Source organism: Cottoperca gobio, chromosome 22, assembly GCF_900634415.1.
Source record: "Cottoperca gobio chromosome 22, fCotGob3.1, whole genome shotgun sequence".
NCBI lineage: Eukaryota > Metazoa > Chordata > Actinopteri > Perciformes > Bovichtidae > Cottoperca > Cottoperca gobio.
This window is the reverse complement of record NC_041376.1, coordinates 9,725,818-9,745,388: the sequence shown is the minus strand read 5'-3', so window position 1 is coordinate 9,745,388 and position 19,571 is coordinate 9,725,818. Positions and strand designations below refer to the sequence as shown.

The 19,571-nt window shown below is 40.5% G+C and overlaps 1 protein-coding gene across 1 annotated transcript; it reads right to left on the bottom strand.

Annotated features, from left to right (window-relative positions):
- Positions 1-2,781: 2,781 nt before the first annotated feature.
- ivd (isovaleryl-CoA dehydrogenase) lies at positions 2,782-18,301 on the bottom strand. Its single transcript, XM_029461399.1, is given in 16 exon segments — positions 2,782-3,680; positions 3,683-3,784; positions 4,850-4,922; positions 8,533-8,583; positions 8,585-8,623; positions 8,625-8,639; positions 8,766-8,847; positions 9,917-10,004; positions 10,157-10,259; positions 10,438-10,524; positions 10,526-10,584; positions 12,985-13,078; positions 13,194-13,363; positions 13,484-13,535; positions 13,691-13,776; positions 17,963-18,301. Coding segments are annotated over 16 exon segments (1,266 nt in total). The 5' UTR covers positions 18,099-18,301; the 3' UTR covers positions 2,782-3,651.
- Positions 18,302-19,571: the final 1,270 nt, after the last annotated feature.

Genomic DNA, 19,571 nt, shown 5'->3' with positions numbered 1-19,571 from the left:
GCTCACTTCAGCGTGTTTTTACATAACAGCATCATCCGCTTTTTTATGTTGACGCATCATGTAGCGAAAACATGGAGTTTCTTAAAGGGCCACGGACGCGCCGTCCACATGTCACCGTCCTCCCCGGCAGGCAGCAGCCCCGCTGTGGCTGACAGATGGCTTTCACCGAGTTAATGTCTTTAAGCCCTGTTCTTTTGACACTTGTATTAACCCTGGCAGGCAGCGAAGACTGGGGGAGCTGGGCTCTGAATGAAGGATCTGTGGTTTGTCAGCTCATGACCAAAACCTGCTCTGACATGTGACTGCATGGTGCCTCCTGGAGCACCGATGTGGAGGAGTTACTTGTCTCTGATGTGACTTTCTGTTTCAATTGTATATAACGGTGTTATTTCATGTAGTGGAACTTGGGATTGTGTTTTGTACAGTAAGGAAAACAGTGTCTATATCCAAAATGAGACAAAAGTGTTTTGATGTAAAAAAAAAACCCAACAAGATTTGGTGTTAAATAATCTTCATTTTGTATTTTTGCAGCCTGGTTGATCCATGTTTGTATCAATATTCAATAGTTTGTTTTGTTTTTAACATACTGCTGTTTCTTTCGTACACAGCTAATCATAATTTACAATGGTATGCATGATCATTTACATTTTATTTTGCATTATTATTCTGTATTTACATATTTTGTCTCCATATTAGAGGTTTTTTGTATTTTATTTCTGTTTGAAAACATTAACATTTAGTCTTTAAACTACCTCAGGTTCTCTTCTCTTGGCTACATACATACTTTAAATCCATTTATTTATTTTCCTGGTGCTTCTTTCTAATAATTCCCATTTTAAAAAAGGGTTTAGAAGTTGAAACTAATTGTTTAATCAATGTAAATAAATCCTTTAATGATGCTGTATAAATCAGTTTTGAGCTTTTAGAAACAACTTTGGGGTTGCCAGTGAGGAGTTTTACAATTGAGCAACCTAAAAGTTATTCCTATTATGATCAATAAAGCTTCAGTAAATTATTTACTAACATTAATAAATCCATTGTAGTTCAAACCTTTATACAGAAGGTTAAATAGCATTTTAGAAACATTCATTAATAACTGACTTACATTAGCTCTAGACTTGATGCGTATTGTAAAGTGGAAAACCTTCACTTATACAATAAGGCATTCAGTTTGTACCTTTCCCCTGAAGGGAGGAGTCCTTCCTGCTTCATAAAGAGCCATACAGCTAAAGACAACACACACTCCACTGACAGAAGCAGCTTCCTTCACAAAGATCTGTGCTCACGCAACCTGGAAGCTCAGAAGTTCTCATTAGAAACCCAAAGCATTAAAATTTTAGAAAGTAGCTGGTGGCAACGGGTACACTCTCTATTAGCATGCTTTATTATAACGTACGACCTAATCTGAAAGAAACAAACACAATGCATTAAGATTAACGGTCTGTATACTGCATATGTAGTGATATAACATCCAGATGATGAGAGACTTTAAAAAACAGTTGTTGATGAGGTGACTGCCGTGTGTGCAGCAGCAGCAGCATCATCTTTCATTTTGTCATCGTGCTTTTGAAAGGAGAATGGGCGACTGCCTTACAGGACAGGAAGCTGGTAGAAATAGTTTGACTGATTGTCTTTGAGGTCGTCGCAGGTCTTCGGAAGTGTAAACAGATATGTTTGGTGTTTCGCTTGAAGTCAGTTTCAAAGAGAGAGGAGATGAAAATGGGGAAAGTGATTCTGCTTGATAATAATTTATTACATTTTTATTTTACACACATGGGTGATTTTTAAAGCTTTGATCGGACAGCTCGTCAGAACTATAGTGTTTGCTCTTTTGAATATCAGATTAGTCCGTTCAGATGTGGTCTCTTGTATTAACTGTGTACTAACTTGCTGCTCAGATTGTAAAATCAATACCTCGAGTTCAGCAGCAGCTGCAACCATCTACAGCTGTGCTCTTAAGAGTACAAGGAAGTACAATTTTGAGGCACTTTAACTCGATTTATTTCCACTTTATTCTACTTCATACATTTCACAGGGAAATATTTTACTTTTATTTCAATTCATCTCCTGATATTTAGTTACTTGCTTACTAGTTAGTTGCTTTGCGAACTAAGATTTTACATACACAACCTGAAGAAAAAGATGGATTGTATCTACATCCTGGCAAACTGCAACATAAAAGTTTAATTCCCAAAATGTTAATGGATCAATAATAACGATCCAATTATAGAACAGTAAACATGCAGCATAAACCAGCACATACTGCAGCACATTTGGCTGCTTGTAGAGTAAAAATCTAAATACGAGTGTTTTTAATGCTTTGATTTAAGTAAAAGATTGTAACACTTCTTGCACTGCTGGTCAGGTTTCACTTTCTCAATCGTTTTCCAGAAAGTGTCTGTGATCATATCACATATGAAAGGGCTGGGTTATTAACTCTTTTTATGTAATCATTTATGTATCATGGAGTTTAAAGAGACAACAAATCAAATGTCTTACTAACATGTCAGTCCAGTCCAGCTACTGCAGTGTTGGAGATAATAATGCTGCCTTGTTTCCTGTAAAGGGAAAACCCACCCTGAAACATGTATTATTCAAATGCACTTGGATAGTTCAATCAGTGTGAACGACTGTCTCCCCTTTGGCTTTTCTAGAAACAAGGAGCTACTGTATGTGTTCAGCGCGTACAGCGGGACTACACAAACATGAAACATGTTTTCCTAACAAGGTTTTTCATTTTTCTAAATGTGATCCTTCAGGAAACTGACACAAACTCCAAAGTCCAGAAATAAATATAACATTTGTTTATTTATGGAAAACAACACTACCTTATTTCATACATTATTACACTGTACATCTACAATGAGTCCCTTGGAGAAGAGCAGACAAACATCTTCAGGAGTGTTTCTCCAGTCGGGCTGTACAGACATTATAACAGTGGAATATGTTTGCTCCTGACAAACTGTTTTCTAATCTCTATTCTCTACAACATGCTACTCAGAAATCAGATATTATTCTCCTTATTGAGCAGCAACTCAATTTGCATTGAAATCATGAAAGTACAATTATATATTAAAAAAAAACTCAGGCCTTTTTTTTCCAAATCAACTATAGTGATAGTGAAGAAAAGTCATTATGGGATGTTCTCCGGTGTTATCTAAGCAACACGGTGTCACAGAGTGCTGAGCCCCTCACCATTAGCTCAAAAAACGTCAGTTTTACTTTTTTCTTTTATAATAACAGTATCGAGAATTCATTCATTCTATTATTCATTATAACCCTTGAAATAACAACATGGTTTGTTGAAGGAGAAACAGCAGCAGCAGTTTGGGTTTTGGACATCCAGTCAGGGGGTCAAAATAAACTAATACAATGAACATACAACCTGTTAATGAGGTTCAATACTTAGAATTGTATCGCTTTATTAGCATTTCAATGGTGATCGAGTCAAAGCATTTCAGCTTGTAACATCTGCCAATTCAGTGGTTTCATATATGAATTAAAATCCTGTGTGACACTGATTCTGAAACATGTGTTCATCCAACAGCAGCGACACTTCCTACAGTATAAGGCCCTTGGTGTGAGTAACTGTGTGTATCCATGGTAAACCACTCGTTTCAGTATTTAGCGATTGCCATTTCTCAGTTCTGATTATTTGTACATGGCGTTAAAGGCTCGTCAATGATGAGCCGACGAACTTCACTTGTGCCTGCGCCGATTTCATACAGCTTTGCGTCACGCAAGAATCTCCCCATGGGGTAGTCGTTGATATAGCCGTTCCCACCTGTTGACAAGCAGCACATATTTAAGTTAATGTGCAGTAACGCAGCGTGTTGCTTTAGACTGCATAATAAAATACACACCAAACGAGTCCCTGAGCTCGTTACATCTTCGTCAGTGCTACTGATGTGTATTTTACACCTTAATTAAAATCAACAAATCATTCTTTATCAAAAGCTAAACTCATCTACGTATTTAAAGCTGAGTGATTTTACACATTAATGCGATAAAGTCTGCCAACTGCAATGTAAATCTGAGGATTATAGAAAAGAAAACCATTCACATTTAATTAAATTGACATGTTTTGCATGAATGATCACATTTGTTGTATAAAATACTATAAGATGAAGGCATTTACTGGGAAAAACAAGTTGATATACGTTGAACACTCTTCATCAAAGCTTGGCATGAGGTGAAAATGGCAACAGGAAATATCCCCTGAACAAAAGAGGCAAATTCTTTATAAGCATGCAAATGAAGGTACCGGGAAAAAAAAAAACACTGCATGGGAGAGCAGTTCATGTCTGTCAAACATTCTCAGTACTGCTCCAGTCTTTCTCTTCTCTTCATTACTTCCACGAGCCACACCTCGGCTTCCATCCGTCAGTATACTGTAAATTCTCTCTTCTCTGTATAATCCTAGAAGTTTAAATTCGATCCCTACATGATCACACGATGCAGTCGAGTCAGCCTCTCTCTCTTATTATCACTGCCATTCATTAGTCAGCATGCTATTTATTAACCAAATTAGCTGCACCTGTAGAGCTCTGCTTCCAGCTCCTCTATGATGCTCACATCAAATCACCTTCACACCGGCAACAAGACTCCATCCAGAGTCAGCGTGCACACGGTGAAGCAGAGCGGTCGGTACATAGACCTCATAAGTGGTCAATAAACCCCAGATTAAGTTGTCATCACAATCTAGTCTCTAGGTTGCATCAGCAATGTTTTTTTCCCCATGAAATAGATTCTCCTGACTGAACTAAATCCACTCCCACTGGACAGTACCGTATAGATTTTATTTTAAGGTTCCGTTTTCATTTGAGCCATTCAGTTTCTTGGCACTTACCCAAACACTGAATGCCATCCAAAGCAACCTGAGTGGCGTTCTCCGCACAATACAGGATCACTCCGGCACAATCCTGCAATGGCAACACAAGTCAACACGGTTACTGTGTGCAGTGGGTGGGGGAAGAATCATTTAGAAAGAAGTCACATAACATGCTGACTCAGGTGGAAGAATAAAACATCTTTCATTTTTCATCGGGTTCCTTCAGGTTTAAAGGTTCAATGTGTAATTCAGAGACACCTGCTCCAAAGAAACAGGGGGGCAGATTGGGCCTCGGGATGGGGCCATACAAGCGCGAAGGGGCTGAGGGGAGGGGGAGAGAGGAGGAAGACGAGGCGGGAGGAGGGGAGGAGGAGGAAGAGGAAGAAGAGGGAGAGAGCGAAGAGAGAGAGATGAGAGCTAGAGAGAGAGAGAGGAGAGAGAGGAGGAAAAGAAGAGAGAGAGAGAGAGAGAGGAAGAGTAGAGAGAGACGACAGAGGGGGAGAGGGGGAGAGAGAGAGAGGAAAGAGAGAGGCAGAGATGAGAGAGGAGAGAAGGGAAAATGGGGGCAGAAGAGGACGAGAGAGATAGAGAGAGAGAGAGAGAGAGATGAAGAGAGACGAGTAGAGAGAGAGAGAGAGAGGAGAGAGAGAGTAGAGACAGAGGGAGGGAGAGGAGAGACACAGAGGGGGGGGGAGAGAGAGAGCAGAGCATATAGAAGAGAGAGATAGAGAGAGAGACCAGAGAGAGAGGAGAGAGAGAGAGAGGAGAGGAGGAGAGAGAGAGTAGAGAGAAGAGTAGAGAGAGGGAAGAGGAGAGGAAGAGAGAGGGGAGAAGAGACACACAGGAGAGACACACAGAGACAACAGCAGAGGGGGGTCGGATATATGAATTATACACACACATAGAGACTAGAGTTAGGGTAGAGAGTAGACAGAGAGGGGAGAGAGAAGAAAGATGAGGGCAGAGACGGAGGAGGAGAGAGGACAGAGAGAGAGAGACAGAGAGAGAGAGAAGAGAGAGAGAGAGAGAGAGAGAGAAAGAGAGCGATAGAGAGGAGTAAGAGAAGAGAGAGAGAGAGGACAGGCGGAGAGAGGAGAGAGACAGACGCGAGGGGGATGGAAGCAGGGAGCAGAGAGAGAGAGAGAGGAGGGGAAGAGAGAGAGAGCGAGAGAGAGAGAGAGAGAGAGAGAGAGAGAGGAGAGAACACAGCAGAGGTAGGAGAAGAGAGGAGAAGGGGGGGGGAGGAGGGAGAGAGAGATACAGAGACACACACACAGAAAGAGAGAGAGAGACGAGGAGAGCGAGACAGAAGACAGACAGGACAGCAGAGAGAGAGAGAGAGAGACAGAGGTGACAAACACACCACACAGCACAGACAGAGAGAGAGAGAACAGAGAGCAAAACACACACACAAACAGAGAGAGAGAGAGAGAGAGAGACACAGAGAGAGAGAGAGAAAAGATGAGAGAGAGAGAGAGACACAAGGACAGAGAGAGAGACACAGCGAGGGAGGGGAGAAGAGAGAGAGGAGAGGCGGGGGGAGAGAGGGGAGAGAGCAGACAGAGACACACACAACAGACAGGAGAGATAGAGAGGAGAGATGAGAGAAGACAGGACAGACAGACAGGACCAGCAGGACAGGCGAGCGATAGAGAGGGAGACAGAGGACACACGAACACAAAGCCACAGAATAGAGAGAGAGACAGATACACACCCACAAACATAAAAGTAGAGACGAGAGAGCGAGAGAGACAAAAGAGAGAGAGAGAGAGAGAGAGAAGAGAGAGACACACACAGATAAGAGAGAGAGAGAGAGACACACTAGAGTGAGAGAGGAGAGCGAGACACACCGAGCCGAGGAGAGAGATACGGAGAGAGAGAGAGAGAGACAGCGAGATGAGCGAGACACACAGAGATAGAGCGCGAGACAAGAGATAGCGACAGAGCGACAGATGAGACACACAGAGGAGCATGAGCGCGATGAGAGATGAGAGACACAAACACCCGCACAGAGAGAGGAGAGAGGAGAGAGAGACACAACACACACACAGAGAGAGAGAAGAGAGAGAGAGAGAGACAACCACACACACAGAGAGGAGAGAGAGAGAGGAGAGACCCACACACAACACACAGAAGGGAGAGAGAGTGAGAGAGAGAGGAGAGCCACACACACACACACACACGAGAGAGAGAGAGAGGGGAGAGAGAGACAGAGAGAAAGAGAGAAGAGAGAGGGAGAGAGGGAGAGAGAGAGAGAAGAGAGAGGGAGAGAAGAGAGAGAGAGCGATGAGAGAGAGGACACCACACACACACAGAGAGAAGGGAAAAAAAAAATATGATATATAGTATAGAGAGATGTGGGTGGTGGTGGATAGATAATATCTTAGAGGGGTGGGGGGGATAGAGAGAGAGAGAGGGAGAGAGAGAGGGAGGAGAGTAGAGAGAGAGGGAGAGAGATAATGGAGTAGGAGAGAGAGAGATGAGAGAGAGATGGATGAGAGAGATGGGATGAGAGAGAGAGAGTAGAGGAGAGGCAGAGAGATGGGGGAGAGAGAGAGAGGGAAGAGAGGAGAGTAGAGAGAGAGAGAGAGAAGAGAGAGAGAGAGAGAGATGAGAGAGAGAGCGAAGAGAGAGGAGAGAGATAGATAGAGAGAGAGAGATGGAGGAGAGAGATGAGAAGAGAGAGAGAGAGAGGAGAGGTAGAGTATGAGAGAGAGAGAGAGAGAGAGACACATCGGAGGCTGATGAGAGCGAGAGAGAGAGATAGAGAGAGAGAGAGATCTAGGAAGAGGAGATAGATAGAGATATAGGGAGAGATAGTAGAATATACACACAAGGGCGGAGAAAGAGGAGAGATGAGAGATAGACGCTATCGAGAGATAGAGTAGAGAGAGAGATAGATAGGAGAAATGAGATAGAGAGAGAGAGAGGTAAGAGGATACAGAGACAACAAATCACTACCGTATATATATACATATATATATACACACATATACATTTACATTTATATAGCCCAATATCACAAATTATACTGATTTGTCTCAGTGCACTTAAAAAAATTTTTTTTTCTCCTGTGTAATTAATGCCTGTCAGTCAGTCAGGGAGCAAGAATATGTTTACTGGGCACTAATGTTAACCGCGGCTGTAGTCCGTGTAACGTTACGTTAGTTTGTTTATTGGAATAAATCCAAAGTGGCAGAAACTAGAAAACGACCCGCATATTCGTCTCATCTTTCTGGTGGCCGACAGCTAAACACTCAACGAAGCAGCCTCCTGGCAGCTGTGAGGACGAGCGGAGGTGGCGCGGGTGGTTTTCTCGTCAAAAATCTAATAATCTTTTATGATTACAATCAACGTTTTTTGGAGGTTCTGACTGCTCAAAATATTGCAAATGATATGTAGTGTGTTGGCATTAAACACCTTTCAAGAGGTGAGGTCTAAAATTAACTGTTTTTAACACTCGTTCAAGAAGATCCATTTGGCTCATTTCAAAACATATATTTTATATCATTACCATAAATGAACAATGAACTATTAAAATAAAAACGTTTACATAAGTTGTAAAAGAAGGAAGATTCACTCTGCAGATATGCTCCAAATAATTCTTTAATACATTTTTGATGGAAGGGATAGCACATTTTTAATTAATTGTTTTTCCTAAACAGGGTGCTGCAGAAGCAGATAAAAACAAATGTTCTCACCATTGCACTGAAGTGTCCTTTGTCACAAGCCCGGGCGACGTTGTACAAGTACTTGTCGACAGGAGCTCAGCCTGGTGTACATGTCAGCCATCCTTGCCTTGCATTAGCTGCAAACAGATTAACATAAAGCATTATTTAATTCTATAGCTGACAGTTTCAAGTATATTACTTATTATTACAGCACATTAATGCTGCGACTTTTTCTTGTATTAAGTGGAGACTGAAGGTCAAACCTGAAAGTGTCCGATCTTGTGTCCGAAAGCTTCTCTGACGTGCAGGTAGGGAACAGCATTGTCCAAAACTGACTGCATGATGCTGAAGAGGAACAAGATATTAAGACAAGAGAAATGCTGAACCCTTCAAACAAGTCTCATAACAGGATATTTAACAACATAATGGAACTTGCAGGATGCCAAAAACAAAACATATATTTTAAAGCCTGTCGTGTAGTTTCCATGAACTGCTGCCGAGTTGCTCGTTCATTTAATGTTTGTGCCGCAATCAGGTTGTTTGTGAACATCTTTGAAAACGGCTTTTCAGTTGCCAGGATCAAAACATTTGAATAGATAAGCATTAGGAACCAGCGATAATGTTTCAGAACTAATCAACTCCCACATTAGAATAATTTCTAAGCATTACAGTAATAACAGGTTAAATAAAATGTAAACACTGCTTCGCTCGTGTAGATAAATGTTAACATATGAAACTAAACGTGCCACTAGTTGTTTTGGCTGAAGGTGAGCCACAAAGTCTGACGAGCGGACAAAGTGTTTACATTCAAATGATTTCCTTATAAACCTGAAGCAGAGATAGAGGTACAATATGAGGTTAGTCTGATTTATATACTTTGCTATGTAATATTTGTTATTATACACTGTACTTGATCGTATACATTAGTCTTGTGTAACAATGTTTACATATACTACACATGCAGATTCTGCTGCCATTATTCACACCACTGTTACTTTTGTACCCTGCAGTTTCCATTTTTACCTCTATTCTTATTTCAGTTTTATATTCCCCCTAATTATTTATTTATTTGCTTTATTTATCTGTATTTATTTCTATCCTTCTGCTGCAACAATCAAATTCCCCCTTTGGGGATCAATAAAGGCTTATCTTATCTCATCTTATATTGAAAAGCAAACGGTCAGATTGATAAACAATTACTTAGGGTAATGAATACAGCGTGTGTGTGTGGACTGGAATTAGGGAAATAACAGACAGCGTTATGCAAAACATACATGTGTAACAAATACACTAGAGAACGATGAACGCCAGCATATTACAGCCTATGTATTATTTCCATCTAGCTGAATGTAATTATAATCCAAGTAATGTTCCCATTTTTTTAAATTGAAGCTCATTTCTGACATGAACTTACCCAACAGGCCCTGCTGAAAGCACCAGCCTCTCCAGATCCAAGCCGCTCATCATCACATAAACACCTTTGTTCAACGGACCAAGAATGTCTCCTCTACAACAAACAAACGAGAAAATGTGCAAAGGCTACATGATAAAACAGTTGGAAGGATCACACGACACACATGCAAAGAAATGAGCCAAAAAGAAAAAGGTCTGTGTTTTACACAAGTGAACATATGGCAGAGTCGGGACTTAAAACACACACCTGGGACTTTGCAGTCTTCAAAGACCAGCTCGCAGGTGTTGGAGCCCCTCATGCCGAGTTTGTCGAGCTTCTGTGCTGTAGAGAATCCAGGCATTCCCTAAAAAAAAAGTACATGTGCACAAACTTATTTTAATTGTTGTGATTCATGTCCTTTTGCTCGATTTTGTATTTTATCAATTTAACAAAATGCAAGGCTGATCCCCGGAACAGACTAAACATGTAAACCCACCACGAGCCACAAGTACGGCCGGAGACCGAGAAGAATACGTCTTCACTTGACTGGATTTACCTTTTTCAACAATGAAAGCTGTAATGCCTTTTTGATAGGCCTCGGGATCTGTCTTTGCGTAAACAATAAGGACAATCGGCATCTGGCCCATTTGTGATCCAGAACTTGTTGCCATTCAGGACGTAGTAGTCGCCTGTAGAAAAATACAAAGTCAAAATAGAAATGAAGTGGAAATAAAACAGAGCCGCGCAGAATTATTATTTTAAACCATTTGTCTGGATCAATTAAAAAAATCTTGAGATGTTATTCATAGGTTAAAATTGCCATTGTTCTTGCCCCATTTTGGTGTCACAGCTGGTGTGATCCCGTTGCAAGATGGTCTCTAGTCTGCTTTGATATTATTAGTTATTTTAGAAACATAAAGGGCAATGTTAACGTCTGCACTACCTGTACAGTTTGTCTGCCTTCTCATCTTTTTGCCTTTAAGCCTTTAAAATGTGTTTTTTTGGGCTACTTGGGGTCAGTGGAAACAAGTTGTGAACACAACACTGACATATCATCAATCTTTAAGATGGTGTGGCGAACTTGTGAGCCAACAGTTGCTCATTTACACATCCAGTTGTTCCATATCCAGCATATGCATTCATTTGGAGTCATGTTTTGGGCAAACATAAGTCCAATATTTATTTAGTTTGAGCTGTTTTTAGTCTCTACCAACTCCTGAGGGACTCTTCTGCAGCTCCAATAAGTTCACCGGCTTGTCGCTAACTTTGTCTGTCTGATGTTTGGTGCTGTGCAGGTAGTGTACAGTGAGTTTCTTGCTGAGAACGGCTGTAAGTGGTGAGAGTAAACCAAAACAGTAAAGTTGTTAGCTGGACAGCTAAACAATGAGCTGAAACTCACCATGAAGCTCTTTAAAGCCGAGGGGAGCTGCAGATTTAGGTGTAATTCTCTGTAGGTTCGACCTCTTTCACTTTGTTACTTTAGCTCGTTTAAACTGTTCCTGTTTGAAACTCATGACTTGGCTTCCATTGTTTTTATTTATTTATTTATGTAGTAGAAATTAACATAAATAGTTCTCTTATCAGGATACATAGTCAGAAAAGTGATGTGATGGCAATAACTTAAATATATACACACACACAACACAGGATACAGTGTTGCAGGATAGGTCTGTGGCATCACAGGACTAAATAATTAACAGGTTGTAACTTTTGATCTTAAAAAAATATAAAATTTAGGTGTATTTCCACTGACATTCGGGGCAACCAGCACACACGATACCTTGCTGAGTCAGAGTCACTTGGCAAATATTCAACATGAAAAGGGCAAAATGCCAACAGAGGTTTTGTCAAACCCTGAGGCAGTGTAATCTCCAAGAAATTATTAATTCATGTTCAGCAGCAGAGCAACCGCAGCATATCTAGCAATATTTGATGGTGATACATTTTAGATGGCAGGCCTATCGATTTGATTTTTATTAATAAAAAAGCACAACAACTCAAAAGAGTTTCATGACACAAACATCCCAGAGGATAGCACTTCATTCTTGGTCCTCGATGGAAAGAACAAGACAGGGAAAACAGACAAAGAGGGGGGGAGGGAGAGAAGGGGGAGAGAGGGGGGGGGAGAGAGGGGAGAGAGGGGGGAGAGAGGGGGGGAGAGAGGGGGGGGGAGAGAGAGAGAGAGAGAGAGAGAGAGAGAGAGAGAGTGAGAGCGAGAGTAGAGTACAGACAGATCAGACAGACAGTAACAGATAGAGAGACAGCAGGACAGAGACCACACACACACGAGGGAAGAGAGAGAGCGAGAGAGAGGAGAGTAAAGGGGGGGGGAAGAAGAAGAGAGGGAAGGGAGAGAGAAAAAGAAGAGATCGAGAGAAGAGAGGGACAGAGAGCGAGGGAGAGAGAGCAGGCAGGAGAAAGAGAGAAGAGAGAGAGAAGAGAGGATAGAGATAGAGAGAGAGGAGAGGAGAGAGAGAGAGAGAGAGAGAGAGAGAGAGGAGAGAGAGAGAGAGAAGAGCAGGAGGAGACCAGGAGAAGAGGTGAAGAAGGGCGAGAGATGAAGAGATAGCGAGCGAGAAGAGAGAGACATGGAAGAGGAGAGAGAGACGAGAGGAGGAGAGGAGAGAGAGACAGACACACACACACACACACACACACACACACACACACAAACACACACACACACACACACCACACACACACACACACACACACACACCACACACCCACACACACACACACATAGAGAGAGAGAACGAGAGATAGACTGACTACTATACTCTATACAAAAAGATAAAAAAAAAGATATATATATATATATATCTATATTATATAATATCTATTATAGATTATATATAGATATATATATAATGATATATATATATAATATACATACACACACACACACATATATATAATATATATATAGTATTATACAACACCACACACTATTTGTATGTCAGGTGCAGGATCGAAAAAAGCACAGATAAATAGAAAAAAAAAAAAACTAGAAGTATATAAACTACAAATAAAAACAACAAAAGAAACATAAAAAACACAATGTAGAATAAATTCAGAGGGTGTCCTACCTTGCTTCTCGGCTCTGAGTTTCATGGATACAACATCAGAGCCGGCGTTGGGCTCACTCATGGCCAGGGCTCCTATGTGCTCTCCTGTCATTAACTGGCAACAGGAAAGACCGTGACCAGAATGAAGAATTTAATCAATGTTAGTTTATGGTTTTATGTATCTTTCAGTTTTGTTTTTTTATGTAAGCATGAGCTTTTTTGGTCCTGACCTTTGGCAAGTATTTCTCTTTCTGTTTCTTGTTGCCGTGTCGTACCATCTGGTTGACACAGAGATTAGAGTGGGCGCCGTAACTGAGAGCAATGGCTGCTGACACTCGTGACATTTCCTCCATCACAATGACATGATCAAGGAAGCCCAATCCTGTTCCCCCATACTCCTCTGTAAAGAGATGTAGAGAGTAAATGAATATAAAAACACACAAACACAAAAAGAAGAGGAAGCTGTAATTCAACTACTTATAAACATTGAATGAGGGCATTTTTCCTACAGCTGTTTTACCTGGAGCAGTGATCCCAAGGAGTCCCATCGCCCCCATTTCTTTCCAATAAACCTGGCGAAGAGAGAATGCAAAACATTACCAAGGCAGAAATCCTGCTCTAGATTTGATAGTAAATTTACATATGGACAGTAGGGATGTGGCTCATATTCATGACAAGTCTACTACTTTCCAGGAAACTACAGGTATGATGTAGTGTTTCAACTCACCTGCATTCCTGGAAATTCATTTGTCTTGTCAATCTCGTCAGCTTGAGGTGCAAGCTTTTCTGCACAGAATTTACGAAACCGACTGCCTGAGCTGTGCAAAAGAAACAACAAACAATAGACTTAATATAGCCTCAATAGCCTCATCAACATGATGAAGCGGATGAGAAAACGTTACTTGGCCCAGTGAATGTAAAGTTTACATTAATAAACTCCCGGATGTAACAGTTGATGCTCCGTTCTGTGTGATTCATGCGCAAAGAATGATCGAACCGTCGGAGAATATGAATATATAGATATATATATATATATATATATATATATATACACTGAGCACGGAGCTAACTAGCACCGCTGCTGATGCTAAAGTGAGCGACCCGTCTCGTCATACATCTCAATCAGGCGTTCAGACGCAGAATGAGTCCGTCTACCTGAGACACGTTAACAACTCCATCATGAAATGTATTGCAATGGACTGCAGGTGGTAGAGGACAGTGGCTTAACGGATATTGACCTTTACATTTATAATGCCTACTCATTGATTCACTCATCTTCCAAAATCCATTTAAATATTTTGAAATGCTTCTCACAGCAAATATTGATATATGCGATTAATTTAGATTAATTAATCACAAAGCTTGTAATTAATTGGATAAAAAAAATTAAAATCGCTTGACAGCACTAGTAAAAATACAATATAGACAATCCATGTGACAGAAATGATGATGTGATTGCTTATGAAAAAGATGGACCCAGGAGGATGTCAAAATAAGCTTCTGGCCTCCAAATAAAAAATATTAACGAGGGATTCATGATCCAGACATAACCTTTAAAAATGTGGCAACCTGCCAGATGAGGGATACTCCAGGGATCATGCCCTGGATGCTGAGTTAGTGACATGCATTTAAGGGACAGGAAAGCATACAAATAGAGAGGGAGGAAGGAGAGATAGGGAAAGGAGGAGATGTCAGTCCCCCGGCAGTCTACACCTATAGCAGCATAACTAGGGCCTTGGCTCAAGGCAAGCCTGAGCCAGCCCTAACTACAAGCTTTATCAAAGAGGAAAGTCTTTAGCCTGCTCTTAAATATGGAGAGGGTGTCTGCCTCCCGAACACAAACTGGGAACTGATTCCACAGTAGAGGAGCTTGAAAGTTGAGGGCTCTGGCTCCAATGATACTTTTGGAGTATCTGGGAATCACAAGTAACCCTGCATTCTTGGGACAACCTGATAATAACGAGTTGCTGAAAACCAGCCTTGAAGTAACAAATGCATGGACTAGTTCTTCTGCATCATTTGAGAGAGGATGTGCTTTATTAGTGCAATGTTACGTAGATGAAAGAAGGAAGTTCTTGAGGTTTGTTTTATGTGGAAGTTAAAGGACATATTCAGATCAAAGATAACACTGAGATTCCTTACGATGGTGCTGGAGGTCAAGTTAATGCCACCCAGAGTTATTATGTCATTAGAAATGGTGTTTGGGGCTCAATAACTTCAGTTTTGTCTGTGTTTAACATCAAAAAGTTGCAGGACATCCAAGTTTTTATGTCTTTAAAAAGGTATGCTTGAAGTGTAACTAATTGATCTTCATCTGGCTTGATTGATAGATATAATTGGGTATCATCCAAATAACAATTAAAGTTTATGGAGTGGTTTCTTATAATGCCTAAAGGAAGCATATAGTAAAATGGTGAATAGTATAGGTCCAAGTACAGAACCCTGCGGGACTCCATGACTTTGGCTTGCATGGAGGATTCATAGTTAACACGTACAAACTGAGATCGCTCAGATAAATAGGACTCAAACCAGTTTAGTGCGGTTCCTTTGATGCCAATGAAATGTTCCAGTCTCTGTAGTAGAATGTCATGGTCATTGGTGTCAAATGCAGCACTGAGGTCTAACAAGACAAGAACAGAGACAAGATTTGTGTCTGATGTCAATAGAAGGTCACTGATAACTTTCACCAGTGCCATCTCTGTGCTCCATAATTCCAAATCCAGATTTAACCTCTTAAGGGTGGGGGAATTTACCTGAAACGACATACCCAAAGTAAATTGAAAGCTGCATGATTTTGGTCTCATTCTTATTGTTCTTGCAAAACATTGAAGAATCACTCCAAGTGCTTCTGGCACTGAGTAATAGTGGTCTGAATATACTAAATTTGAAGAAAATAAACTCCGCCTGAAGTTTGTTGTTGAAAAAGATGCCTGAAGATGGGTATAACTGGTAGGTTACAGCTGGAAAACACAATAGGAACATATAATCAAGTATTACCAAGTTCAGGTTCAAATTTCAGATAAAAAGGGACAAAAACTTAACTTTTTAGTCATGTTTTTCTAAGAGTAACACCAGGCGTTCACAAGCTGTGCATTTGGAGATATTATATTTATTTATAAAAAAGGCCATAAATAACTATTATATACCCAATATTCCCTGTCAGTAGTAATGACACAAAGTAAGTGAAGCATAAACTAATTTTTTTTAATATATTTTTGTGTTCATTTTGTATTTTGTAATTAATAAATACAATTATGAAAATATTATAATTTTCTTTTAAAATAAAACCATGGTTGTCACATGTCTAAAAGCTTCAGCGAGTCAACAGGAGACTGGGCTGCTGCTGGCTCCGTCTGTAAACAAAAGAAGAGGGCTGGCACTTCCTTATCAAGTTGACACTCATTGGCTCTTGATGGCTGTAGATAACGTGTGGAAGCTCCGATTGGCTCAAATGAAGTGTCAATCGAAAGGTCAGAGTTTGGCATCCGCTTAGCAAGCATCAAAATAGCGCTAATAACTTGATACATGCCGTTTTTACCGAGTATCATCACGAAAATAAACATCGATCAGCTGATTTAAAAGATTGCAACAGCTGTTCATGGGCTTTTATCAATGTGACGATGTGCAAGATGGATATATTTTTACTGGAGACGATCTATAGGACCTCTGCAATGACACAGGAAGTGTTTTTTTTTGGATTATTACTGATAACAGGACAATGATGAGACTTCATAGGTAAGTTGGCTCAAAGTTATGGGTTTAATTGTGAGTTTGCTTGCTTGTGTGAGATGCCTATTGTACTTGCTGTTGTGATTTTGATCTCAAGACTGTTTTGCTCACTAAATATACGAGATTCTAAGCTTTTGAACAATATGTGGCATTGCGTAACAACTCCATCATGGCGGACTGTAAACAACACAGGGCAAGATACAACCTCTCTGAAAATGCAAAACTATCACATGACGACGGGCCGTCCACCCGTTAAGAGGTTAAAAAAACTCAGATAAACCATAGTTATGAAAAATACTGTTTTGCGACTGCTTTATCAAGGATCTTAGAGACAAAGAGAAGGTTAGATATAGGTCTATAGATGGTTAAAACCTCTGGATCAAGACTGGGCTTTTTAAGAAGAGGTTTTATTACAGCTACTTTAAAGGATTGAGGTACATAGCCAGATAAATAGATACAGGTTGATCATATTAAATAGCAAGGTGTTAGTTAAGGGTAACACATCTTTAAACAGCTAGGTTGGAATGGGGTCTAGGGTTGTTGAAGGTAGTTGCTTAAGGTCAAAGGGAGAACTAGTCTACATATATATTTAGGTATTATGGATGTTTTTCAGATTTAACAGGTGAATGTGCTAAGATATCTCGCAATCACTCAAAAACCTTTTAGATGACTTTACAGGTGTATTCAACTTCATAATACTAAGGATTGGAGGGCAGCCACTCTCACCCAATCATATCCTTTATATGAACACCACCCCCTGCACTCATACCAGCCGGTGTACAGACTCCCTCACTTTGTGCCAAGTACCACTGACCTGCTGTCCACTGAGATGTATTTTGATTGGAAAGTAATTTTCAATGAACCTTTCACCCCTTAGCGTTTATATAGCGTTTTAGCTAGCAGCTAATAGTGGTAAAAACAACAACTGGTTAAGCTTAAACAAGTGCCCTCCGGGAAGAGCCACTTGCTTAAGTAACTAAAAAAGTGCAAACAATATTAAATTAGACCAACACTAGGTAGCTGAGTGCGAAAAACCTGTTTGCTAGGTGGTTAGCTTAGCTTGTTCAGCTAATATCAAGGTCTCCTTATCTGCTAACGTTATGTCATCGCGTCATGTGCACAGCGTACGTAAATAACCGTCTTCTTTTGACCGTTAAACTTATCAAACCATACTTTAGCTTTGTTTAATGTGACTAGTGCTGTTTGTTGTTTTCCTTTTTGCCGCCAGTTGCTTATCTGCACATAAGTGAACTTTGTGCTGCTCGTTAGCTAACCTGTATCTGGTCGTCGGTGAGTCCGTTCACCATATCGTCCACCGGGATGGAAGCACCGGCGCATCCCCTCCTCGCCACCGCGGGGATGGACAACCGGGAGCCGAGGCGGAGAGCGTTTCTGACGGCAAACATGGTGTTGCCTGGAGACCAACAGTTAAAAGGATAGAAATATACAAAACTTTACTAGCTCTCCTTTAGCAGAGACACTCTGCTACTATTTACCAGCAGTCTACAACAAACGTCATCCACGTCTTTTTCTTTTTCTTTCTTGGCGCTCGGTAAACTAGCTCATTGGCGCGTTAACGCCGCCTACTGGACTGGAGTGTGTTTCAGTAGATCGGGTAGGACTTCAAAAAACAATCACACCACTTTCTCTTAAATCGTTAATATTAAAAGTTAATTTCAAATTAAATTACGATATACTGTAATTTGTGTCTCTTAGTGCATGGCATGAATAACCTGCTCTTTCTATTATAGCCACTTTAATATGTGCAATTCTTCTATGCTGTAATTATTATCTGGTGGGTGCCAATTTGATCAAACCCTGGAGTTTAGAGACCCCCTTGCGACGTTGTCTGGTTGGTAATCCAGTCTAGTCTCAGAGCTGTGAAAAATAAGCTTTATGGCACAAACAGAAGATCCCTTTATTTACACAATTTACCATCCATCTTCACCCTCTAATCTGGCTGTCATTTTGAATAGTTTTCTGATCTTGATTTATTTATTTGCTTATATTTAAGTAATGAACAAACACACACGAAACAATCTTTCAGACGTTGTCCGTCTATGCTACTTCTACCAATCCATATATCCTTTAATTTGTGTATTTCTAGTCACTGTCCAGAGACAGCATATGTTCTCTGGAGACAGAGAGAGTTAGACGGATATGGCAGCCTACCACAGAGAGAAAGAAGAGACCAGAGAGATATAGAAAGGGAAGGTGAACTAAGACAGGGCTCGGGTGGAGATAGAGAAGAGATTCATTTTTTAATGCTAATGCGTTTTGTGTGTGTATGTACAGTATGTGGGCCTGTGTGTGTGCATGTAAGTGAGTTAAATGTGGAAAAGAGAGGGTGGGGGATGTGGAAGGCCAGAGCATGAATGAACAGATGAAGAGTGATGAGGAATTTTCAGCTGAGACTAAAAGAGGAGATCACATTTTGGTCAGTCAAGGAGGCAAAGACTACATTTCTCTTTGTATTGTTCTGTATCTGTATGTATCTGGGAAGCCTGATGTATTCAGAGTTGAAAGAAAAGGACATTTTCCATAGCTGAAAGTGTACTTACGTTCTAAAATTAGAAATTATTTGAGAATTTGGGAAATGTAATCTTGTGTGCAGTTTGTACTTTTTTACTTAAGAACTGAAAAGGAAAATATAAGAATAGAAAGTGAATATGATTTCCTGGTGATTTCCACATGGTGTGCACACAAAGTACATAATAGTACATACATTTAGTGAGACATGAGACATAAGAAAGCAGACAGTGAGATTTATTGAAGAAGTTTTATTTAGGTAGTATACCTAAGTATAAAGGACATTCTTGTACCACCAAGGATTTAAAGCGTTGCTAACAAAAAAGGACTTCGCTTGACTGATTTCATAT